This window comes from Podarcis gaigeae, assembly GCF_964106915.1.
Source record: "Podarcis gaigeae genome assembly, chromosome: 5".
Classification (NCBI taxonomy): domain Eukaryota; kingdom Metazoa; phylum Chordata; class Lepidosauria; order Squamata; family Lacertidae; genus Podarcis; species Podarcis gaigeae.
The window spans coordinates 83,507,909-83,534,095 of record NC_139681.1 but is presented as its reverse complement, the minus strand read 5'-3'; the positions used below and the strand labels follow the sequence as shown (position 1 = coordinate 83,534,095).

At 46.9% G+C, this 26,187-nt stretch overlaps 1 protein-coding gene and 1 long non-coding RNA gene across 6 annotated transcripts in view; one reads left to right on the top strand and one right to left on the bottom strand.

Moving 5' to 3' along the window:
* LOC310845123 overlaps positions 1 to 9,815 on the bottom strand; it is a 57,619-nt gene extending 47,804 nt beyond the window's left edge. For both annotated transcript variants that reach the window (XR_014564483.1, XR_014564484.1), the window contains exon 1: positions 9,697 to 9,815. This is a non-coding gene — a long non-coding RNA (uncharacterized lncRNA). The remainder of the gene's footprint in view (positions 1 to 9,696) is intronic.
* SLITRK3 (SLIT and NTRK like family member 3) overlaps positions 9,053 to 26,187 on the top strand; it is a 40,689-nt gene continuing 23,554 nt past the window's right edge. Inside the window, exons 1-3 of one of the 4 annotated variants that reach the window (XR_014564311.1) lie at positions 9,053 to 10,365; positions 15,193 to 18,439; positions 20,838 to 22,066. Coding sequence is in view for 2 of the 4 variants with exons in the window: in XM_083739305.1 (XP_083595431.1) it covers positions 15,213 to 18,012 (2,800 nt within the window). In the remaining 2 variants the exon portion in view is untranslated. Of the gene's footprint in view, positions 10,366 to 13,072; positions 13,256 to 15,192; positions 18,440 to 20,837; positions 22,067 to 26,187 lie in introns of those variants that run through there. The other 3 variants (XR_014564310.1, XM_083739305.1, XM_083739306.1) reach the window with 3 other exon arrangements.

Sequence of the window (26,187 nt, the reverse complement as noted above, 5' to 3'; positions counted from 1 at the left end):
TATCCATTTAATAGGAAGTTGAAAAGTGTCCCCGGATTCATTGAAAACAATCTGGTAACCTTAGGGTAATGGGGAGGTTGGTCCATGACATGGAATAGGAGCAAGGCGTGAAAACATGGGAAGAGAAGGAGCATGACCTGGAATTTTATAGGCGTGCATTGTGCAATTTCTTATTAACTGTTCAAGACACTTCTCTGCTGCTCTGGCTGGTTATCCTGTAGCTCTTTTACTAGAGTTGATAGTAGGTGGTAGGCTGGATCCCAGCCTAATATTTCTGGGGTGCTGGATTCATGATCTACTATAAGTTCACATTCTGACCCTTGTGTGCATTACTCCTGTGAAATGGAAGGTGTCATTCCTGCTCTCCCTTCAGAAACAACCAGTAGCAACATATGAATTAAACTCAAGTGACAAGAAGCTGTGTTGCATGAAGTTGGACCAATACCTTTTACCTTGGGAAGTCCCTGTAGGCAATTGATGGGAGACCTGCAGCTTGCCAGATCTTGTTGCACTCAGGAGTAGATGTTGTGGTGGAGCACTGATGCTCACCTGACCTTCTAACAGCTGAGCTACTGTTGCTTATTGGGAAGGAGAGAGGGGGACAGCAGGCAGGTCGGTGTGGTGCAAACACTCCAGCAGGGGCATCAGATTGGCTCTGCTAGCCTATTTGCACTGTGCCAACCATTTGCACCACCTCACCCTTCCCTTCCTTCTTCCCAGTAAGCAACAGTGACTCAGTTGTTGGGAAGAGAGTGCCAACCCCACCACTGCACCGTCTGTTACTGGTTGGACTGCAGTTCCCATTGGCCATGTTGCCTGGGGCTGATGGGAGTCGGAGTCCAACTATAACTTGAAGGACAGAGGTTCCCCACCCCTCCAACAAACAGTTTTCCACACAAAGACTTGAAACTGGCTAATGCTAGAACCGTTTGGGTGTTACTAGTGGGTAAAAGATGGGCAAGCAGTATTGCACCCACTGGCTCTGCCATTGTTTTGCACATCCAGCTCAACATGGGCACCAAGGCTCTGTCTGCATGATTGCATGTAGACCCTGCAATGCGGAAAGGCATGGAGCCAGTGAGCATATTCCATTTTTCTCTTGATTCACCCAGTTCAGTCTGCACTGGGGCAACGTGATCTGCAGTGTCTATGTAGCCAACTAGATCTGCAGTGGCTGTCCATAGGCAGGGCTCTTTCCTGTCTTTGTTGCCTAAAATCCTTTCCCTTGACATTCATCCTGGGACCTTGGTTCTAGCTGCAAAGGGTTGCCATACATCCGGGAATTCCCAGACACGTCCTCTTTTGGAGTCCTACATGCCCATCTGGGGAGAATTTTAAAGCAAGTGTCCTGGATTTTGGATATATATATATATATATATATATATATATATATATATATACCGGTAAATGCACAGGTAGCTCTGGTTTGGACTCTGGCTCTGGCATGGGCAAACTGGGCTCTGGCGATGGTGACGGCAGCCCAAACTCTAGCATGGTTGAACTGGGCTCTGCTTCAGGCTCTGGCTGTGGTGTTGGCGTCCCAGGGTCTGGTTCAGGCATGGGCACGGGTGATCCGGACTGTGGCTGTGGTGTGGGCAGCGGGCTATCAGGCGATTGCCCTAAATTGTGTCCAGATTTTGACCTCTTGAAATATGGCAACCCTAGTAGCACCAGCTATGTTCTACAACTGAGCTATGGGGACAGAGGTTGACTGACTTCCATTGTTGGGATAGGGACAGAATTACCTTCCAGATCTGATTGGCTGTTTACCCAGATTCTATTTATGCTGTGGTTCCTTTCTGTGCTTTGTGAACCAAAGAACTGGCAGTATGGGGACGGATGGACTTTGGGGTCCCTTGCCAATCCTTGTGATCCTCACAATCCATGGCTAATAGCATCTTTGAAACCATTGTTTCCCTAAAGTAAGAATGAGAAATAGATTGAAAGACACACTACCCTGGTTTTAAACATACTTATCAAATAAAGTAGCAATAATGAAGATGGTGATGATGAGTGGTTTATTCTATAGAAAATATGAATGGCTCAGTAGACTGGTAATTAGATTTGAAGCCTTTCACCTCTTACTCAGTAGTTTGAAGCTAGCTCAGGTCACTACTGACTCCAAGGCATTATCACATGATTAATGCCCTATGAAAACCACTGGAGGTTTTCATCTAGCGACTGCTTCTGTCCCCATTTAACTCCCGGAGAGCTTTGCCATTATGTGGTACTACCTCTAAGTTATGCCTTTAACTGACAATCTGCTTCCCTCTGCACAGTGAACTTTCTTCCGCTCTGCTCTCTAAGCATATATTCAACTGCCTGTGAACCTTAGAAGTGGGCCTCACTCATTCATCCTTCTCTTATTCTTCTGATTATTCAAAATGCACATTTCTGAAATGCAGTGGTACCTCGGGTTACATACGCTTCAGGTTACAGACTCCACTAACCCAGAAATAGTACCTTGGGTTAAGAACTTTGCTTCAGGATGAGAACAGAAATCGTGCAGCGGCGGCGTGGCAGCAGTGGGAGGCCCCATTAACTAAAGTGGTGTCTCAGGTTAAGAACAGTTTCAGGTTAAGAACGGACCTCCGGAACGAATTAAGTACATAACCAGAGGTACCGCAGTACAAAGCCTGAGAACTCTGCTATTCTGATTGTTTTGCTGCCACATGCATTATTCAAAAGTTGGAATGTCAATGTTCCCTCAACGTTTGCATTGGTAATCCTGTATGCTGGATATTATTATTGTTATCATCCTCATCATTATCATTAATGTTAGATTAGAAGCTAAGAAGAGCCCTGTTGGGTAACCTGAATAGCGGTTACACACTGATACAGGATGGCTCAGCACCCCAAAATTCCCCCCAAAGCCAACTTGTGACAAGATTTTCATTTGAACAATGGATTGTTTTCAGGGGAACAAAGCCTCAGGTTGAGGATGCAGTCACTTTTTCAAACTGCTGAACGGAAATCTGGAATAAACCCGGAATCTGCTAGCCACCTTGGAAATGACGCTTTCCACACTACATAAGGGAATTTGTGTGACCTCCATGCCTGTTGGGTCAACAGAGCCCTCAAAGTCCCAGCCCTCAAAGCCCCAGTTGCCTCTGGCAGCTCCCCCAAATTCTTTGTACTTCGCCAAATGAATCAGCTTCACAATTCTCTCATCTTTCACCCTCCCACTTGGAACTGCCACATGCTCCCCTGCTCGGATGAATCTCATCTCACCACTGAACGGAACCCACTCTGTTCTCTCCACACAGAACGTGCCTGCGAAGCTACATACTCATGCTTGTGCTGTGGATATTATTAGAAATGCAAATAGACCTTGAAATGCTGCATTGGGTGCATGAAGCTTGCTTCTTCCCAAACAGAGACTTTTCTGGCTCTTTCTGAGCTCACCTTTCGACACAATGAACTGATCTGACAACACAGTTGTACCTCACCATGTTTTCTCTTTGCTTTTGATGAGAGATAGTGCTGGAATGGTTAAGAGGGTCTGCCATGGAATCATTTTGAATGCAAAGATCATCTGCAGTAATACGACGATGACTAGAGAGTATCTGGCCATGTGCAGAGTACCAGTTCCTCTCTAATAAAGAACTACAAGCTGCCTCTATATATCTAGTGTCAGAAGACAGGGCATCTAGGTCAGAGGCCTACTGTGTTCTTGCAAATTAGAGAGTCAGGACCAAATTAGCTGAGTTGGTGAATGGGTGATGGCCTCTGTGGCTGTATCAAGTTTTGCACTCCTATCTTTTAAACATCTAGAAGAACTTGCCTCATGTCATGCCATCACGATAGTCCACCATTTCCCAATGGTGTAGAGCAGCCTTTCTCAACCTGTGGGTCCCCAGCTGTTGTTGAACTACAAATCCCATCATCCCTAGCTAGCAAGGCCAGAGCTCAGGGATGATGGGAGTTGTAGTCCAACAACATCTGGGGACCCACAGGTTGAGAACCGCTGGTGTAGAGCATTTTTCTTCAACCTGGGGTCCCCAGACATTGGTAGAATACAACTCCCATCATTCCTTGCTACTGGCTAAGCTGGCTGGTGATGAGGGGATTCTAATTCAACAATATCCAGGAGGCCCAGGGTTAAAAGAAGTCTTAAAGAAGGAGAAAATCAAGATAAAGAAATATTGTGGAGGAGAACAGGGCTGTTAATTGCTACTAGACAAACTGGATGCATGAAAACTCAGCATGAGAGGTAGTATACCTTTGAATATCAATTGCTGGAAATCACAACAAGGAAAGTACTATTGTACTCGTGGTCTGCTTGTAGTCTTCTCTGCCAGGCCACCATGGCAGACGAATTGCTGGACTAGACTGGCCTTTGACCTAGTTCAATAGAACTTTTCTTAGATTCTTTAACTTTCCTGCTAGACAAGCTATGGGAACCTGTGATAAATATTGTTGAGAAACATTGGTTTGTCTGAATTCACAGTCACTGTTGGCACCTGGTTGGCTGCTGTGATATATGGGATGCTAGAATACACTAGTGGCCAAAATTGTGGAAACCTTTTGGGGAAAGTGTATTTCTGAGGTTTGGTGGCTCATAGCACCTGATGCGTTCTCTAAACACTCATGCTCATTGGCTACGTTCAAATGAAGGAAAGCTACAGTATATAAACCTAAGCAAGTTGTGCTTCCCTTTTCTGGTTATTTTACTATAACTTTTTATAGAATACAGATAATTGAACAAACTTTGTTGCATTACATTCTTCATTAAATTATCTTTCCATTGATATATAACTTTATGGTATTACTATAAAAAAGTGGTGTCATGAGCCATCAAACCTCAGAAAGACACTTTTCTCAAAAGGTTTCCACAGTTTTGGCTACCATTGCAGATGGCCTTGAACCCACAGGACTCTTCTTAAGTTTTCAGGATCCATGGTTGAATGACATAAACCAGCACTGATTCATCTAAACATTTGCCCTGTAGAAGCCATGAGAATGCTGGTTTGGGAGAGGCAGGTGGACCCAGGGGCTAGGCTGGTAGAGAAAGCCATTATAATTCAATACCTTTTAAAGGAGGATTAGACAACTTCATGAAGGAAGGATCTATCAATGACTACCAGTCATTAACCACCAAGTTCATTGGCAGTATCCCACTCAGCACCAGTTGTAGAGGATTAACAGTAGGGGAAGCCTATTGCTTTCATGCCCCATGGGCTTCCTGGAGGCCTCAGGTTGGCTGGTGGGAAGAAGGATGCTAAACTCAATAAACCTTTGTTCTGATGCAGCAGCATGGTGCAGTGGCTAGAGTGCTGGACAAGGACCTAAAGATCACAATTACAATTTTTACCCAGCCATGAAGCTCACCGGGTGACCTTGGTCAGCTACTGCCTCTCAGCCTCATGTACCTCACAAGAAGGGGGTTAAATGAGAACCATGGACACCACACCTTGAGAACCTTGGAGAAAGAGGTGGAGCATAAATGCAAATAAATAAGAACATTAAGAAGTGGGACATGCACCTTGTGAACTATATTGCGTTGCCACTGGGCTTCTTGTGGAGCCTGCCTGCATTAATAGCAACAGCACCGGTGAGGCAGTCTTCTGCCAGCAGATCTTTGGGTGCTTGCAAATGCCCCGACCTTGTCACTCCCTAGATTCATCCCTGGCATAGTTCCTTCCTCCCTTCAGCTGCTTTATCTTCTCCATTGCTTGGTGGTGAGCTTCCCACTCCTCTCTCCCTCTCTCCTGGCGATCTTCCCCAAAGAAGTGTCAGGGGAGGACCTGTTAGGAAAGGCAACGAGTTGCTTTTACAGAGCAGATTGAATGGAGCATTAAACGACTGCATTAAGGAGGACTGCAGTGAGGCTAATGGTGGCCTCCGGTGGAAATGCAATGCTCTAATAATGCTCTCAGAAAAGGGGCACTTCCCAGGCCAGATCCCTTATCTGGTTCGTGCAAAAGGGTGCCCAAAGGTGATCCTTTTAGAAGGCTGGGCAGGGTCACCTGAACACCATAATTAAGAGGGGAGGTTGCCAAAAGAGGGTTACCATTTCCAGCTGCAACTCAGGGAGATCTGCTGATAATTATGGTTTCCTGCTAATCTAATTTTTACCATGTCAGTATTCTTTTATTTCCTGGAAAGACAAGGCATTTATTCAGATTCATAACCTGCCTTCTCTCTGCTGAGGCTCGTGGCAACTGATAGCAATATAAAAATAGTGGCCATAAAGCAATCAATAGTTTTTAAACATCAGCAACAGATAGATGGATGAACGGGCTGGAAAGGCAGCACAGCATAGATTAGTTTTAAAAAGAAGCAGCGGCAGTCATGATTCTATGTTAGCAGCACTATCATCAATAATAAAAAATATATGTTTCAAGGTCAGTAGGACCCTAAAGGGCATACATGCTAGAGTTGTGTGTTTTGTTTCCTAATATCACAAAAAACCCGACACCATTTTATTTCATATAGTCAAGGAACAATTGTTTTATCATGAATATTTTTGATGAGATTATATAAGGAACAAAATACTCTCAGAGGGATGGGGTGACGGTTAGTAATGCAGTACACCAGGGGAAGATTCAGTTCTATGTTTACCTTTGTCAGGGATTTCCTTCTTGCGAGTGTAGCATGTAGGTTCAAGGAATAGACAGCAGCTCTATATGTTTGGGACAGTCAACTGATGGTCTCAGGATCTACCTGGCTCCCAAACTTCTTGCTGGGCTCTAAGCATAGTCCCTCAATGCAAAGACCTCCATCCTTGCTATGCATCTGAGCTGGTTTCTTCCAAATCACACAGGTCCTTCTCTTTACCATCCCTCAGGATGAGCCACAAGAGATTCACTCAGAGATCTCCCCTCATGACCTCAGGTGATAATGAAGGCAAATGGCAATCAGTGTGCCACAGTGGTCAGAGTGTCAGATCGGGACCTGGCAGACCAGGGGTCCAGTTCTCACTTGACCATGAAGCTCACTAAGTGACCTTGGGCCAATTGCTCTCTCAGCCTTGCAGGGATGTTGTGAGGATAAAACAGGGAGGGCAGTGTTTATTACCTGGAGCTCCTTACAGGTAAGGTAGGATCTAAATGTCATAATAAACTGATATATAGGGAGAGATATTTTAAATGCAATGTATATAGAAACTCTTCTCTTATATAAGAGAGTTTGCTTGCTTATTTATTTCCACATTCCTCCAAGGAGCTCAATATAGCATACATGATTCTTTCATCATCACCCACCTTGTCGTGGACAGCTCAGTTGGTTAGAGCATGGTGCTGATAATGCCAAGGTTGCAACTGCATATTCCTGCATTGCAGGGAGTTTGATTAGATGATCCTCAGGGTCCCTTCCAACTCTACAATTCTATCTACCTATCCTCTAGCTGTCATCTATCATCTCTCAATAAAATTCAAGGTAGGCCAAGCTAAGCAACAGCAACTTGTCCAAGGTTAATCCATTGAACTTCAGGGCTGAGTAGGGATTTGAACCCAAGTCTCCACAATCCTAGCCCACAACAATGACCATGGCACTACAAACAGCCCATGCTGTTCTAAGCTAGTGAGTATGACCAATATCTTCAGACCTAGCTCAATGCAAAAGATGGCTCCTGTTAAAACACAACAACAACAATCATGTTACTAATCAGGACCAAATATCTACCCTGCACTAAACATTCTGGAATAACAACCTCTGTGTTAGCTTCAGACTGTGCCATTTTGTGATTGCAATGCATAACAAATGGGAATACCATTGCCTCCAAAGGAATATGATTCAAAGGATGGGGGAAAACACACTGTTCTGGTGCTTCCAGAGATAAACCTGATTCTTTCTTTCAGGTATTGGGTATCAGGTGTGCTGGTTCAGCAGAACAGGGATCAGAACTGGTGGCATAGTTGCAAAAGAGGACCACACACACACACTCAATCATTTCCAGCTTCACCTCAGTACTATCTCAGCAAGCTGATATCTGGACACAGCCCAAGGTAGAGTACAGCCCAAAAATGTGGATACTGTTCAGCCAAGAACTGAATGCACATAAACTTGAACTTGGATCAAGGTGAAAGATTCTGCTGAGCGTTATGTTATTGTTACTATTATCACCACCCTACCCACACCATTGATTTAGATTCATCACCCAAGCTTCATCATGAATTCCCAAGATAGGTTGCAACAATTCTAAAGTAAAAAATAGTTAAATTACAGTCAAGAGAATGGGGTGGGTTCTAAAATGATGGGGGAAGCCAAGAATTCATTCTATGCTTTTGAAGAGAGGAATCAGAGCCAGTTCATTCTGCCAACAAGGATGGGCTGCACCTCAGATGGAGAGCACATGCCATGCATGCCAAGGATGGACAGTACATGCCTAGCATGCAGAAGGTCCCAGGCTCAATCCCTGGCATCTCCAAGTCTGACTGGGAAAGGGCCCTGTCTCAAACCCTGAGGAGCTGCACACTGTAATTTAGATGGACTGATGAGGCATCTCCTGATGTTCGCTAAGGATGTCCTACAGCATCAGGAGAAAAAGAAGAAATGTTTCAAGTAGAGGTATTCCAGGTGCTATGAAAGCCTCTGCAGTAGGGGATCTCTAGTTCACAGATGAGGAACCTAGAACTTTCTAAATTGTGTTGGACTCCCAACTCTCACTAGCCCTGGGCCACACTCAGAGATGATTGGCGCTGGAGTCCATCAACATCCAGAGGACCTCCAGTTTCCCTGAAGTTGGGGTGAGCGGCAAGGAAATCCAAGTTGCTAAACCTTGTTTAGGGAAGCTTTTAATGTTTAATAGACTATTGTATTTAATGTATTTAAATTATGTATTGTATTTAATGTTTAATAGACTATTGTAGTTTAATATTCTGTTGGAAGCCGCCTAGAGTGGCTGGGGAAACCCAGCCAGATGGGTGGGGTATAAAAAATAAATTATCATCATCATCATCATCCTGGAGGAGGAAGTCACATCTCCCTGCCTTAAACTATCTCATTGGGTCGTCGTCGTCCCCCCCCCCCCACAAATTGGGCCCTTCAGAAGTTCAATCTCTGGTTTATCTCAGCAGGGGGGGGAGGGGAAAGCTTTGCTCCGAAAAGTGGAGAGCTGCTGGTTGTCAGCGTAGACAACAGAGAGCAGGAGCAGAGTGAGTTGGTGCAAGGCACACCCTATGCAACACAGATAAATGAAGGTTCCCATTTTCTCATCGTCACCAGGGTGTGCATTTTTCATTCCTGATCATCATCAAGTGGCACTTGTGGTGTGCTGCAGGTGACTCCTTTTGGACGCCTCTGAGCTTCACCCTCCCATTCCTGGATGCCCTCTCTGTCCTCCCATTCCCAGACCACCATAACCCTGAAGCTGTTTTACCAGAAAAACAGCCCATCTCCCCAACTCTGAGGAACTCTGACTTCTCCATACAACTGAACTGCAGCAGATCTCCAAAAACTGCGGGCTTTCTTTGGTTTCCCCACCCCGCCCCGGTCCCCTCTCCAAATCCAGCTGTTTAAAAGAGATGCGCTCTCTCCCTCTCCCCTTCCTCCTTAAAGCCATGTTGTTTTCTGCCAGAGGCTGGGATGAGGAGCTGACCTGCTCTATCCTGTGCGCCTCGCACAAGAGATCCACCCACTAGTACCATCTCTCTCTCTCTCTCTCTCTCTCTCTCTCTCTCTCTCTCTCTCCCTCTCTCTCCATCAGACCAGAAGAGAAGGATACAAGCAAGGAGCTGAAGGCTGATGTCCCACCTCCAGAGGACTCCAGGAGGCTCCGGGCAGAGTTTCCCCTCCTCGCCGACAGATGAGAGAGGTGGAGGAAGCCAGGCGCCCAGATGCGTGATCCAGAGATCCGGTACCCGGGATCCAGCTCGCCCAACCCTCCTTTCCCGCGTCTCGGAGGGAGCCACGCGATTGCTCTGGGAAGCTTAAGGCTGCGGCGGCGGCAGCAGCAGCGCCCTACTGGAGCGAGGTGGTGCGCTTTCGCCTCGGAGGCGCCATGCCCAGCTTGGGCGCCGCGCACCCGGCGCTCTTTCCTCTGATGCGCCTTCGCTTTTCCTGGCTCTCTCCTCGCCGTCGATCCCCGACGCTTCTCTCCTCCTGGGCAAAACTTGAGTGGGGGAGAGAAAACCGCCTCGACGAAAAAGGATTACACCGGCGAAGCAGACAGCCGCGTTGGGCTGGGGAGGGGCGCGTGAGGGTGTCTCCGTGCGCGCTCGAGGGCGCGCGCGCGCCTGGGTGCGCGCCTCGCCGCTGAAATGCAGGCGGCGGGTCGGCGAGGCTGACATGGACCCGGGGCACGCTCCACGGCCCGCCATGGGGGTCAGCGAGCCGCTCCGGAAAGGAGAGGAAGAGCCACGCCGCCCGGGGAGACCCGGGGAGCTCCGCCTTGCAGCCAGCCCGGCGCTCGGATCTCCTTAGGTATTCGCTGTCCTTCCTGGGGTTTTTGCGCCTTCGCTTCTTGATCTGGCGGAGGGATGAGGCGTGTTTGCGGGGTTTGGCCACTGTGTGTGTGTGTGTGTGTGTGTGTGTGTGTGTGAGAGAGAGAGAGAGAGAGAGAGAGAGAGAGAGAGAGAGAGAGAGAGAGAGAGATGCGATGTTTTTGTTGCCATTGTTGCTCGCTTGCATTTGCAAGACAGGATCTGGAAGGAAGACCCTTAAAATAATAACCAAGCCAATGTTCTTCCAATGTATACATTGTCACCAGCCTCTTTTCTGTTATTATTTTAGTGTCTTCCTTTCATCTCCGCCCCCGCCCGCCAACAACTCTATAAACATTTCACGGATCTTTATTCCCCACTCCCCACCCCGCAACACACACGCGTTTTAAAACGCAGGATTCTCGTGCTTTGTAATGATAAGAGTAGCTATGCAGCTTTGTAATCGACAGCGATCGCCACTTCTACGTTGCAACAGGACTCGGTTCTGAAAAGGAGCAGCGCTGGCGAGGAGAGCGATTTGAAGGTGGCGGTGGGGAGCAGAGATTTGGCTGCTCCCTTGTCGGGTCCTAAGAGAACCCGCGTTGGGGCAAAGAGGCACGGAAAGGGAGGTGTGTGTGTGCGTGCTTGCTGTCCCATTGGATTCCCAGCTTGCCAGCTCTCCACTCTTTGTAGCAGAATCCCCAAAGAGATGATGGGCTGCAAGGGCGGTGGGGACAGAGGCATCAGAATTCCTCCCAGGCGCAAGCGGAGCCTCTTCTGTCTCCGAGGGATGTCTCTAGCTGCCACCTGCCAGCCCCACCTCCCCTCCTTTCCTCAAGGGGGAGATCAGGAGGCGGCCACCCAAACCCAACTCTTCCGGGCGGGGAGGAATCCTGCCCTGCCTTTCCCTGCTCTAAGCGAAATAGATTTGCAAGAGGCATTATTAAAAATAAATCTGGGGGTATTCCGTTCGCAAGTACCTAGCTTCTGACAAGCGAGGGGCGTGTGGGTCTATGAAAGCAATTGGATGATGGGCCGAACCAAAACACCACCTTCAAGGGAACTTGGGCAAATGGGTGCCAACTTAATATAGGGGAAGCTGACTAAGCATGGGAGCTTATTGTGTTAGGGAATCTTTCCTGCACTCTAGTAACCAGGCATCTTTGTTCTCTATGTTCCCTCCAGCTCCAGATATGCTCCTTTTGGTTGCCTTCTTGCTTTCTACGGAAAGAGAGAGCTGTTCAATTTACCTTTGGAGATTGGCGGCGGCGGGCGGGGGGGGGGCGCTCCCCTCCCTTGGATCTAGGCAGAAATCGAGGCATAGGTTCTCCTTCTCTGGGATCAGATAGCAAGTCCAAGCCAACACAATTAGGGAAGAGGGAGAGAGAGAGAGAGAGAGAGAGAGAGAGAGAGAGAGAGAGAGAAATGAAAAGGAGGCGAGGCAGGTAACATAAGGAGAGGGAGGCAGCAAGGGAGCGGTTAAATCCTCCGCCGCCGCCCCCCTCTTCCCTCTGGAAGGAAAAGATTCAAAATGGTCCATTGTCACCCAAGTGGCTTCAACACTTGGCTAGGAGCTTTGGAAAAGGAGGAAGGAGGGGAGGGGAAATATCTGGGAAGAAATAAGAGCCTGTTGGATGTTGTGGGGTGGACTGAAGCCTTTTCAGCTGCAGGGGGGTGGGGAGTAGAAAGAGGAGCGGAGAGGACGAGGAAAGCAAGAAGGAAGGGGAAGGTCTCTCCTCCAAGTTCCCCCGGCGCTGCCCTTTCCTTTACCTCTGCTGGGACAGGTTTAGGTTTGATGGAGAACTGCAGGCGAGGGCGGGAGAGAGAGAGAGAGAGAGAGAGAGAGAGAGAGAGAGAGAGAGAGAGAGAGAACGCGCGAGCGAGCTCAACTGAGCCTACTACTTTGGAAGCCAGCGGAGAGAGTTCTTGGCTATGTCGAGAGGGGCGGGTATCTCCTCTCCCCTTAATGGCTGCAGCTCTCAAGGATTTGCTGGAATATGCACACTTGGTGGCCCAGGGGACATTCCCCTATTATGATCCTTTTTTCCATCCCAGGCTTTCCTCCCCTTCCAGAGGGGGGCGGACGTAGGAGACCACCACCCAACCACCACCGGGATTGTTCCTCTGTTCCTGGCTGCTTCTTCTTGCTCCATCATCTCGGGTTCCCCCGCTCCTGATCCCCCGAATAACTCTTCCTCCTCCTCCTCCTCCTCCTCCTGGCGGGGAATGGGTGGGGGTGGGGGTAGAAAGCAAGCCCAGTACAGTCAGGGCTTCCCAGACGTGCCCCCCCCACCTGGTGCCAAGTGCGTCCTCCTACATTTGTTCCCCTTTTCTTCAAGCTCAAATCCATGACGTGGTGGTGGGGGAAGCCTGATTCAGGGGCAACAATGCGATCTCTCTCTCTCTCACACACACACAAAAGGGAAGAAGGAGTGGAAGAAGGAGCGAAAGGATGAGAAGCCCCAGCCTGAACCTCCTGCCATAGACCTTCCCTCCCTCGTTTCTCAAAGATGAGCTGGTGGTACCCAGAGGAGGCAGCGGCGGCAGCGGCAGATCTAGGAGGCTGCAGCAGCCCCCTTTGCCTCCCTCCTCCATTGACTGTGCCAAACAGCATCTCTGCATCCTAAGGAACCTCATTGCATTCCTAGCACGTCTCATCTTTGCTTGCTCCCCCCCCCCTCCTTTTGCTTCAGCCCTCAGCAGGAGTATAGAACCAGAACAGAGAGAAAGAGAGAAACCAGCAATCCTTATTTTATTTTATTTTTAAAAGCCGTTGAAAATTCCGTACGTAGATATCTATTTTTCCAAGTGGGTTTGGCTATTTTTTCCTCCCTTCTCTCCTTTCCCGGCTCTCTCCAAATGTGCTAAAAAAATTTATCTCCTTCGGACCGGTAAGTACAAGCTCTTTCTGGATCTCTCTTTCTCCCTTCCCCCTCCCCGCTTTTCTGCTGGGATAGAGCATCTCTTTCTACCCCCTTTTTTAATGCAGAAGAGGAAAAGAACTAAGTAGCTTATCTCTCTGTCCGTCTATCTCTCTCTATTTATCTATCCATCTTTCTACTGAGACAAAGAGCAAAAAATAAGACCTCTCCCCTCTTCCTCTTTCCTCATTCAGATCGTGCCTGGTAATTTTCCTTCCAACGGGTCCCCCAGTTCCCTTCATTTGCAAATAGATTCTCTGCTTCGATTTATTTCATTTTTCTGTAATGAAATGCTCTTATTCCACCCTGCCCCCACCTGCGCCTCCCATTTCTTTCCCTAACTAGGTCCTTTTGCTATTAAGGGCTTTCTTTTTTCATAACGGGGAGGGAGGAATTCCCTTCGCCTGCATGGGTGTGTTGGGGTGTGGGGGTGGAGTGGAGAGTGCACGATAATCCATATCTGTAAAGCTCCTTTGCTATGAAGAGAACAGAAATAAATACCAGGACTCTGGCAAACCCGTTTGAAATGGGCAGCAGCAGCAGCAGCAGCACCAAGTATGGGCTGTGAAGCCATCCTTGTCAGGAGTCATAGTCTTTAACAGTGATTTATTCTTCTGTGTTGGAATGATCTGGGCAAAAGGAGTCAAGGAGAAAAAGAGATGCCCTCCCTTTGCCGCCCCAAGCAGAGGAGGCTGTAGGTCACGGGGTCCAGTTGTCCCCTCCAAGAGGAATCTTTTGTGAGCTTTTGCTGTAAAGCAAGGGTTATTTCTCCTGGGCTTAGTGTAAAGGTATTTTTTCCCCTCTTACTTTTCCTCCCCCTTCTCCTCTTTTGTCCTGCTGGATCATCCCTGGATGGTTCTACAGGCACAAAACACCCACGTCCAGAGTCTCCCCCCCACCCATCCCTATTGCCCCCTTTCATTCCACCATCTCTTTCTGTCCGTAGCCCTGCAACTGCCGCTTTCCCCCTTGGGGATGTGGATGGCAGAGGCATGTGCCTCCCGAAGATTAATCATCTCTAAATGATTTAATCAGCTGAAATGACTAATATGGAGTGTGCATTTATCTGATACTATACCAGTTGCGTTAATCCATTTTGTGTGCTTGGGAGAGAAGGGTCTCTCTCTCTCTCTCTCTCTCTCTCTCTCTCTCTCTCTCTCTCTCCCCCCTTCTCCCTCTCCCCCCTTCTCCCTCTCTCCCAATCCCCGGTATTGAAGCAAGCGTTGCTACTAACCCTTGTATACTGATAAAATCCCAGTTACGGATATTCCTACAGGGATCTGGGCTCTGGGAACTTGTTTGTCCCCATTTCCTTAAATAATGGCTGTATCATAGCATCAGATGGGCATTGCCTGAATAAGAAAAAACACAACAACTTCCAAGTTAAGCGTTCGTGTGTTCATGAGAATGCAATGTATAGACTGCATGGTTTTGTGTATGTGTGTGTGTGTACACCAGATAAAAATCTCTTTCTGCACCTCATCTCTCCTTACTCTTGTGATTGATGCAGGTGTCGAGTTAAGACTGAGATGATCTCCCATATGCTTCCTCCTAAACACTCCTTGTCTTTGTGTTGGCGGGGGAGATGTTTCACAACATAGGCCCTATAGGTTCATTTGCTGTTTTTCATGAGGGTGTCATTCACCAAGTAGCCTGGGAGAGGGGTGAGCAGAATGGGGAAAGAAGAAGGCTGTTGCATGATGAGATGTTTCAGTATCACTTAACTCAAAACCAGGGAAGGTTCTGAGAGCAATGCTAGAGTTTTCCTTTCTTTTCTTTTTTGTAATGAACTTCCAAGTAACCTCACGAAACCCCATTAGATGCTCTAGATGCATGGTTCAATATAAAAATAGCCCGATAAAATGCTGATCGACCGTAATCCATTTGTGTTTTCATTTCTGTTTCAGTTTTGTAATCCGTCGCAACCATGAAGTCTCCGACAGCCGACCCTCCCCGTAAGAGAAGGATGTTGTGGATTATTCTTCTAAGCACAATTGCTGTAGCATGGACTACCCCCATCCCCTTGATAGAGGACTCGGAGGAGATTGAGGAGTCTTGCTTCGATCCTTGTTACTGTGAAGTCAAAGAAAGCCTTTTTCACATACACTGCGACAACAAGGGATTTATAAATATTAGCCAGATAACGGAGTCCTGGTCAAGACCTTTCAAACTTTACCTGCAGAGGAACTCCATGAGGAGATTATATACTAACAGTTTTCTCCACCTGAACAACGCCGTTTCGATCAACCTGGGGAACAACGCACTACAAGACATTCAGACGGGAGCCTTTAATGGCCTCAGAATCCTGAAGAGGTTGTACCTGCATGAGAACAAATTGGACATCTTCAGAAACGACACTTTCCTGGGTTTGGAGAGTCTGGAATATCTGCAGGCAGATTACAATGTCATTAAACGGATCGAGAGCGGGGCATTTCGAAACCTGAGCAAGCTCCGGGTCCTGATCTTGAACGACAACCTTATCCCCATCCTCCCCACCAATTTGTTTAAGTCGGTGTCCTTAACTCACTTGGACTTGCGTGGAAACAGGTTGAAAGTGCTCTCCTACCGAGGAATGCTGGATCACATTGGCAGGAGCCTGATGGAGATCCAGCTGGAGGAGAACCCGTGGAACTGTACCTGTGATATTGTCCAGCTGAAGAGCTGGCTGGAGCGCATCCCTTACACTGCCCTTGTGGGAGACATAACCTGTGAGACCCCTTTCCACTTCCACGGGAAGGACCTGAGGGAAATTAAGAGGAATAAACTCTGCCCAATGCTGTCTGACTCAGAGCTGGTCAGCATCGGTGCCCCTCAGTTGCCCTCAAGCAAGGAGAACGCGTGGCCTACTAAGCCTTCTTCCATGCTGTCCTCTTTCCATTTCACTGCTTCCTCTGTCGAATACAAAACTTCCATTAAGCAGCCCAGGCCCACCAAACAGCCCAGGGCACACAAGCCACCCCCGACACCTCGAGGCCTATACCCTGCGCCCAACCAGCCCCCAATAGCTGGTTACCAGACGAGGCCGCCCATCCCCATCATCTGCCCTACTGGCTGTTCATGCAGTTTGCACATCAATGACTTGGGCCTGACAGTCAACTGCAAGGAAAGAGGGTTCCACAATATCTCCGAGCTCCTGCCCAGGCCCGTCAACGCCAAGAAGCTGGTCCTGAGTGGTAATTTGATACAGAAAATTTACCGTTCCGATTTCTGGAATTTTTCTTCCCTGGATCTCCTGCATTTGGGGAACAATCGGATCTCCTACGTTCAGGACGGGGCCTTTGTCAACCTGCCCAACCTGAAGAGCCTGTACCTGAATGGCAATGACATTGAGAAGCTGACCCCAGGCATGTTCAGGGGTCTGCAGAGCCTGCACTATCTGTATTTTGAGTACAACCAGATCAGGGAGATCCAGCCCGCTGCCTTCAGTCTCATGCCCAACCTGAAGCTTCTCTTCCTCAACGACAACCTCCTGAGGAACCTGCCTACAGATGCCTTTGCAGGCACCTCTCTGACCAGGCTCAACCTGAGGAACAACAAATTCCTGTACTTGCCCGTGGCTGGCGTGCTGGAGCACCTCAACGCCATTGTGCAGATTGACCTGAAGCTCAACCCGTGGGATTGCACGTGTGACCTGGTGCCTCTCAAGCAGTGGATCGAGGCCATCAGCTCCGTCATCATGGTGGGGGATGTCCTTTGCGCCAGCCCAGACAACCTTACCCACAGAGACATCCGCTCTGTGGAGCTGGAGGTACTCTGCCCCGAGATGTTGCATGCTGCTGCTGCCTCGCCAGCCCCTCCAGCGTGGGGCCACCCTAGCCCCACCAGCCCGTCGCCCTATGAGCTCCCCCCGGCTGGGGGAGGCCCGGTGCCCCTCTCCGTGCTCATCCTCAGCCTCCTTGTACTGTTCTTCTCGGCGGTCTTCATTGCTGCGGGCCTTTTCGCCTTCGTCCTGCGCAGGCGTCACAAGAAGCTACCCTTCCGGAACAAGCAGCGGCAGGAGACCCTCGACTTGACGGGCATCCAGATGCAGTGCCACCACCTCTTTGAGGAGGGAGGCGGGGGAGGCGGCGGGGGACTCAGCGCCTCCCCGGAAAAGGCACCCCCGGTGGGCCACGTCTACGACTACATCCCGCATCCAGTGACCCAGATGTGCAACAACCCCATCTACAAGCCCCGCGAAGAGGACGAAGTGGTGGCGGGGGAGCCGGGGCCACCTGGGGACATGCTTTTGGGAGGTGGTGGTGGTGCTGGTAGTGGTGGTGGTGGAGGAGGAGGAGTTGGCTGTGCAGGGGAACAGTTTGCCGACCCCACAAAGGACGGTGGGAGCAGCAGCTGCTACAGGACCTTACTGGAGAAGGAGAAGGAGTGGAGCTTGGCCGTGTCCAGCTCACAGCTCAACACCATAGTGACCACCAACCATCACCCGCACCCGCACCCGCCTGGCGGGGGGATTGGAGGGGGGCTGCCTCTCCTGGGGGAGCTAGCGCTGGTGCCGCCTGTCTTCCACCACGAAAAGAACGGTGGGGTGGTGCTCTTCCCCCCTAGTGGTGCCATTCTAGACAGCAGGGACAGGCCGCCTTTGGCGCCACCGTGCACGGTGGGCTTTGTGGACTGCCTCTACGGCACGGTGCCCAAATTAAAGGAACTGCACGTGCACCCCCCTGGCATGCAATATCCAGACCTGCAGCAGGACGCCAGGCTGAAAGAGACCCTCCTCTTCTCGGCTGGTAAGGGCTTCCCAGACCACCACCAACCCCCCCAAAGCGAATACCTCGAGTTAAGGGCCAAACTCCAAACCAAGCCGGATTACCTCGAAGTCCTGGAGAAGACCACTTATAGGTTTTGAAACAAAACAAAACAAAAGTCTAGCTTTTACAGCCAAATCCCAGACCCGCCCCACAGCCCCTCGGCCCCCCGAGTCCCCACTCCTCGGCTCCCTGCCCTTCCTGCCCCCAAACCACCGCATGCTGATACTAGAGGATACTGCTCTGTGCTTTCCCCCTGCCAGATGATGGTTTGGAGGAAAGGCCCTTCTCAGATGATCATGAATCGATAAAGTGCCTTTTGCAGACTTTTGCCAGCAGATGTTAATCAATCATTATTTTTTTATACTGGAAAAAAAATGGAGACTTTGACTGTGCCATGTTGTCTAAGGTATACGAATATTATTATAATTAGTATCATGGGGGGGGGGGTTATTTGCCTCGGTCCTTATGACAGTAAATTCAATGTGTGTTACGCTACTCTCTCTATCTCCTCTCTCTCTCTTGCAGGCTTTTGTTTTTTCTGTTGTAGTTTTTTTAAAAAACAAACAAACAAAACATAACAGAAACCTTTTCGTTCTATCTTTTTTTTTTTTTAATGCTATGGGGAGGGAGGTGGATTTTTTTTTTTTAAAAAAAAGACAACTTCGGTTGTGGCTTTGGTTATTCTTTCCCTCATCATGGCACAGAACCTGTACATTACTTTGAAGGGGTGGTGGGTGTCTGGGCTGGGGAAGAGAACCACATGAACAGCAACAAAAAATTGCAGTTTTCTGCATGTCTGGGAACTGCAGGCAGCGGCGGGGAGAGGGGTCCTTTTCTTCCCCAAATGTTCTCACTCTCTTGCCTTCTCCTCCTCCTCCTTCCTCTCTCTCTCTCTCTCTCTCTCTCTCTCTCTCACACACACACACACACACACACATACACAAGTCCAAACGCTCATTCTGCTCCACTCTGTATCCTAAACCCCCTCCAATGTATACAATGTATACATTGGAAGAACATTGGCTTGGTTATTATTTTAAGGGTCTTCCTTCCAGATCCTGTCTTGCAAATGCAAGCGAGCAACAATGGCAACAAAAACATCGCATCTCTCTCTCTCTCTCTCTCTCTCTCTCTCTCTCTCTCTCTCTCTCTCTCACACACACACACACACACACACACACACAAGTCCAAACGCTCATTCTGCTCCACTCTGTATCCTAAACCCCCTCCAATCAGCCTCCTAGCCATCCCAGTTTGCTTGCACCCTGTTCTATTTCTGCATCTCTCCCCCCACCACCGCAGGGATGGGGGTACCACAGTCTATTCCAGAGGGGAGGTCACTGGCTTGCTTCTTCAGCGAAGGAGCTGTCTATTTGTTCCCTTCTGTGGCTGCCCTACAGGGAAGGAAAGGTCATTGCCATTTGATTGAGTTCCTTTCTGGAGGACAGCTGCACCTCTAATTAAAAAGAGAACCGGACGTCACAAATGCATTGGAAAGGGGACATTTGCTTGGTAAGCTGCCACCGGTGTCTCTGTAAAAGAAGCCCTTTTAGGTTGCAGTCCTGTGCCCCCTCACCTGGGAGTAATTCCCATGGAAATCAGTGGGGCTTCCTCCTGAGTAGAGGTGCTAACGTTCTCCCCCCCCCCCCCGCTCACAAATGCAGACAACACACAAACACACACAAATACAATTGTGCATATATTTATTCTGTAATTTCAAGCGGATATAAATTGTAAAGGTAATGTTTAATCATTGTACAGTGATGCGTCTGGTATAGCTTTCCTAATAAAACGTTTTGAAAAAAATATATAGATATAGGTATACAGATATATATTAGAAGTTAAAAGAAAAAGCTTGAATCTTAAAACTTCAACTATACCCTTTTCACACCAACGCTTCCCTCCCCCTCCCCCTTTTAAGGCCACATGTTATTTTATTAACAACAATCCACTGTGATGTTAGCAAGGTATAGGACAACAAATAACTCTTGGTGCAATTTTTCTATATATAAAAAAAGATGGTTCTGGACTTTAGAATTCAGATTTCCAATCTCTCTCTCTCTCTCTCTCTCTCTCTCTCTCTCTCTCTCTCTGTCTGTCTGTCTGTCTCTCTGTTTCCCCTCCCTCCATTTCAATTTGTTATGCATCTCTCTTGGTGAGTTTTTCCCCACCCCTCCTAGATGAAAATATGCAATAGATTTATTTTAATTCCTTTTAATTGCTAGGATTATTATGTTCCGCTGCAAGGATATGAGGAAAAGAAATGATAATATGAGATACAATTTCCAGTTGAGATTGGATAAAATATTTAAAAGTACATGGAAGGAAATGCATTTATAGAGGAGTGTGTGTGTGTGTGTGTGTGTGTGTGTGTGTGCAGGATGGCAAGCATACATTGCTGCATTTTGGGCAACAACAGTTGTTGGGCATGTTTGCATTTCTCCACCCTTTTTTGATAAAAACTAAAACAATCGAGAAAATTAGGCCTAACAGCATGAGTTCAAGTCTCTGCCTCTCTGATCTCACACTCGTTTTCACTGAAACCGTAGCCGGAGATGTGAGACAATGAAGTGTTGTGTGTGGAATTTTCTTATTTAAGATATTTCTTCTTTTAACTTTTCAGTCGCTATGACATTGCCAAATTGATTTGTGTGGAGCATGTTATTCTTTAAGCCCTTTAGGTTAGAATAAAACCAAAGAGGGGAAGAGAGAGAGGTCGGGGGGGGGAGGGGAGAAAGTGGAAAAGATGCTTTGTTTATTTCGTTTCTTTCCAAGGTATCTAGCTGGTATCTTGTTTCTTGTAGAACTGGGTTGACACATGAATAAAGCCGAAGGAAAAAGCTTTGTTTGGTGGCGGAAAAACAAAACAAAAAACCTCACACCTTCCAGTATGGCCAGTAGATGGCGACAGAGCTCCAGCAATTGCCTCACAGAGACCCAAGGTTACTTTTGAATTGTGCACAGCCCATCAACGGTGCTTTCCACTTCGACTCTTGAATCTGCCCTTAATAGAAAAATCATCGCATTGAATGTAATTCAGCAGACGTCACTAATGCCTTACATCGAGATAGAGATATAATTAAAGGGAAAGTGTGGATATTAGCTCCTTTGGTGTGTACGGATGTGAAACGGGGAAATCCTCTATTTTGAAGATTTTTATACACACACACACACACACACACACACACACCCTGGTGCGCACGCACACACATACATGCACACACACACACACACATTGCACACTGATGCAGAAAAGAGGAAAATGTATTTAGAAATGAAATATTGCAAAATATATATTTTATTTGTCTTACTAAAAAAAAATGTTATCCAGGGAAAATGAAATGTTTCTGCTGCAAAGGAGAAAAACACTTAAAAGCTGCTTCCAATGCTCATTGGTGTTTCTAACAAATCTTGTTAAGGAATCGTAGCATAAATCATAGCAATTTAGGCCAGGGTCAGACTTTTTTTTACCCATGCTACAATGTCATATACGTGCTCATTTTATTTTAAAGAAAAGTCTGCTCTTTTGAAAATACTGTTTTAAAGAAGAAAACTGGTATATATAATAGTATGTACATGTGGTAGAGCTGCCCAATGAACAACCATGTACAAATCAATTTTTAAAAACGAGAGCTTTAGAATGTAAAATGGTTTAACTCTGCTGGGCCTTTTATTTTTTAGTCGATAGCCAAAGAACCCAGCACCACTCACTGGGGGATTGTGGCAGAATTTAGGCTTCGGTATGCCAGACTATGGACTGAGACAGGCCCATGTGCACAGTTTAGGCTCTCTTGCCTTTGGGCTTTTTTATATTATGTACTGATTAAATGGCCTACAGGTAGCAAATGTGCGGTTGGAGGTTTTGTGCCTGCTGCATATAATCTTGGTGCCCCCAAGATAAGCTTGTGCGCAAGGCTGGCACCTTCTCTACAAAACAACAACAACAACAGTGTGCTTGGTGGGTTATGGCTGTGATCAGGGCTGGATTAACCCTTACATTAAGTCTGCTACAAGACAGGGAGGCTGCCACATTGGATGTGGGAAGAGGAAGTTGTTGGGTCGCATCTCGCTGCATATTTTATCTTCTGACCCACAGCAATTCTGCAGGCTGCATGAAATCCATGCATGGGAGACATGCAAGGGGGTTGAGCCTTGGAGCTTTCTCTGTGCAAAAGATGGGCTCTGATACTTTTGACCCCTTCCCTAAAAGGATTTTTAAAAACCCCTGGATTTAAATTTAGGGACCTTTTCAGCTGTGGGGTGAATGTGAAAACCTCTACACTACAGAAAGCATCCTTATGCTGCCAATGGGGTTAGATTGATCCTGTTAAATTTCTGTGTACTGTATCTGAAAACATGGCTGTGATCCTTTTCCCCTGTAGCAGGGAATCAGCATCCCAAAGGCCCACATGGAGGAAGAGAGCTGAATCCAGGGAGGCTGGCTAGCAGGAGACTCAGAATATGTTTCTATTGGGGTACAGATGGGATGAGCATTATGGCCGCCTAGAAGCAGAGGTTTTCTGCTTGAATTCATAGGTCAAGGAGATACAAAAAGCCCACCTAAAGGCTCATTGGGTGTGTGACCCATTGGGAATGAACCTATCAGGGTTCCTGAAATTATTCTTGGTCCTTAAGGTTTCAATACTAACTAGGTCTACCCAGACACTAATGCCAATTAATTCAATGGGTCTCACACCCAGGTAAGTGGGGTTAGGATTGCAGCCTAAATCTTTGATATTGGAAGCTCTTCAAAAAACTCTATGATATCCAACTGTGGTGTCTTTTTTGCTCAATTGACTTCCCATGCTTCACTCTGGAGCCCTCATGCACCCCCAAAATCTACTATGGAAGGTTGGGGGATCCCCTGAGACAGACAGGGGGGCTGCAGAAGAAAGGGGAGAATGGGAATCCCATTTGTTGAGGGATGTTGGATCCGACCCATCTTTCAGTCTTTCCCACCTTATTGAGTTATAACACACAGCTGTCTTTACAATATAGATTTTCTTCCTATCGCATTAAGCACTTTTTTCTCTATCTCTCTCAAAAAAAGTTGTTGGTACAGATAAGCTTGCATGCATTAAACAAAATTATAAACCAAGAAAAGCAGATCCAGATACTCTGAAAGGCAGTCATTATGCAGCTATTGATAACAACACACGCATGAACACCATTCAGTATTGTACAGAGCAGGTTAAACTGCAGATCTTACCATGACAAGGTGCTGAACACATTTTAAATACAGTATTGCACACATCAAAGTATAGCGGGAATAAATGGTTATAAATAATGTTTATATTTTATTTATACTCGCATCTCAACTCCAATATAGGGTGCAATTTTCACCTGAAAATGGTGAAGCGATCTTATTTATTCAGTGGAAATAAATTTATGAGAATGAAATTTTGTATTAAAAGAGATACTTTTTTTGGCTAAAATCGAGTTATATTTTTTGTTCCCTTGTGCAGGCAATTTCTCTCGTGTGTTAAAGATTACACTAATACCCGCTGTGCATAAGGGGTACGGATATATACCTATAACATTTCTCCATATAATAGTCAGATTTTATTGGTTCATAATGCTTTTGGGATTGAGTTGCTAATGAACAAATCTGTTGTTTCGGGTTTCTCAGAAGTGGGTCATTGTATCAGTGGCTATTTTCATTCATTAATCTGAGTGATGGGTAATTAGTGTAGATGATTTATCACTTTCAGCATCATTATTAGAATATTGGAAGGAATGAGATAAAATGAGATTATCTACATCTACAGGAGAGATGCTTTCTTCCTCCCCCCCCCCCGAGAAAATGTTTCAATACTTCTAATTAGTATAATTTTTTTAGAGTGCTTCTGAAACAAATGGATGCGATGTTTGGTCAGGGCTTGTGCTAAACCACATTGTAGAGCTCGGTTTCTCCAAACAATATTTTGAATCCTGACCCTCTCTGGGATGTGTGATGTGTAAGCAAGTGAGGAGGATGAGGTGTAGTCTGGTGAACAGATGGGGGCGGTGGAGAAATGTTGGTTGCCTAGCAACCCTGGAACTCCTGCATCACTTCAGCATAGGCGGAGAAGAGATGAGCACAGACATCATAGGGATAGAAAGCAGAGGACCTAAGTAAATCCCATCTTGCTTAGGACTATTAGCCTAGAAAAGATGAGACTGGGAGGAGATATGATAGCCATCTTCAAATCTCTAAAGGGCTGTCATGCAGAAGGCACAGCAAGCTTGTTTTCTCCTCAACCAATGGATTCAAGTTACAAAAAAGGAGATGTTGATTAAGCATCAGGAACAACTCAGATTGTCAGAGCTGTTGAGATACTTGAAGATGACAGTCATTTCTCCTCTCAGTCTCCTGTTTTCATGGTTAAACACAAAAGAGTTAAACAGTCATAGCAAAACAGTTGAATGATTGGTATAATTTACTAATTAACCTTCTACTAAATGAATGGAACAAAAGGTTTTAAAGTTTCCAACGTGTCAAAGACATATAAGTATAATATTCCTTCCCCTGCACCTATGTTATAAAAGTATTATTAATGAAAACTGCAATGCTGTGAGCAGGATGAAGGGTTTTCACAACTGGTGATAGAATTGTGTCTTTTGTGGAGATTCAGATTGCTGCTGATGTGATATGGAAAGTGAAATGCTAAATGGTTACCTATTGTGTATTGACAGAAGTTCAGTTTTATGTATTATGCTGAATACAAGAACTCTTTGCATTGAATGGGAAAAGCTAGTTGTTGGGCAGGAGGGAGGGTGAGAGTATGGTAGATTCTCCAGCATTGGGGGGCGTGGTGTTGTGCAAAGCAGATGATAAGAGGCCACCAAGTTTGTGTGGGTGTTTATTGAGCTATTTTTTTAGATTTATATACCACATTCCTCTGCTTGAAGTTGTTCAGTTTAAAGCAGTAGCCTAAAATGCAATGGGCTCAAAACAAAAAGAAAAGAGGGGGGGGGGGGAGAGACCAAAAGAAAGAAAGAAAAGCAAACACAGGTATCGTGACAATTGCACGAGAAAATTACGGGAGAGAAAAAAGAGAAAAGAGGCAAATGGCAATTGGTCAGAGCCCAGCTGAATGAGGGGGCCTTGCTGTCCTTCCTCTCTCTGGAGTTGCTTAGTTTATTTACAGTGGTACCTCGGGTTAAGAACTTAATTCGTTCCAGAGGTCTGTTCTTAACCTGAAACTTTCTTAACCTGAAGCACCACTTTAGCTAATGGGGCCTCCCACTACCGCCGCACGATTTCTGTTCTCCTCCTGAAGCAAAGTTCTTAACCCGAGGTACTATTTCTGGGTTAGCAGAGTCTGTAACCTGAAGCGTCTGTAACCTGAAGCGTCTGTAACCCAAGGTACCGCTGTATTTGTTTTGAAATGTCTACTCAGTCGCAGATGGTGTGCTGGGGCTGTGCCACTCACCTGACCTGGCTGGGTCACTGCTGCATGCCAGGATGGAGAGGGTGAGGGATGGGGCATAGGTGAGGTTGGCGTGGTGCAAATGTATATGCAGAGCCAATATGGTGTGCCTGTTGGCACGTTTACACCGCGCTGCCCCTGCTGCCGCCGCCCCACCCATCATCCTCTTCATGCCACCACACTGTCCACTGCTGTTTATGCCTCGTACCTGCAACATGTTTGTGTTACTCAGAACCCACAACAGTTGAAATACCCCCATCCGTAATGATCAAAAAACCCTAAGCAATGTAAAACTGAGCTCAGTAGATTAAAAAAGAATTTGCTATTTCAAATCTGAAGTGCAAAGCATGGGGAAAGCTGGCTGGAACAGGAGCACTTCCCCAAACTAACACAAAGCAGCAAGGCAGGGCATTGAGCAAGGCAGGGCATAAAACAGAGTGTCTAGAATAAGCAGCTGGGCAATTGGGCTTTCTAAGTCTTTGCCCAGCCAATTAAAATAATCCTATATTAGCCAGAATCTTCAAAGCATACTAAAGCACGCTAAAAAAAAGGACAGGTGCAAAAATATTTCCGATAGCATTGAAAGTGAGATCTCAAAGCCGAGCGAATGTTGTCACAAATTGCCTGAAATCCCCCAAGAGCTAAGGCTGTCCTATCTATTTAAGGCAGTATTATATACTATTTTGCTTCCTCCAAAGAATTCTGAGAGCTGCAGTTTGTTAAGGGTGTCCGGTGTAGCAGT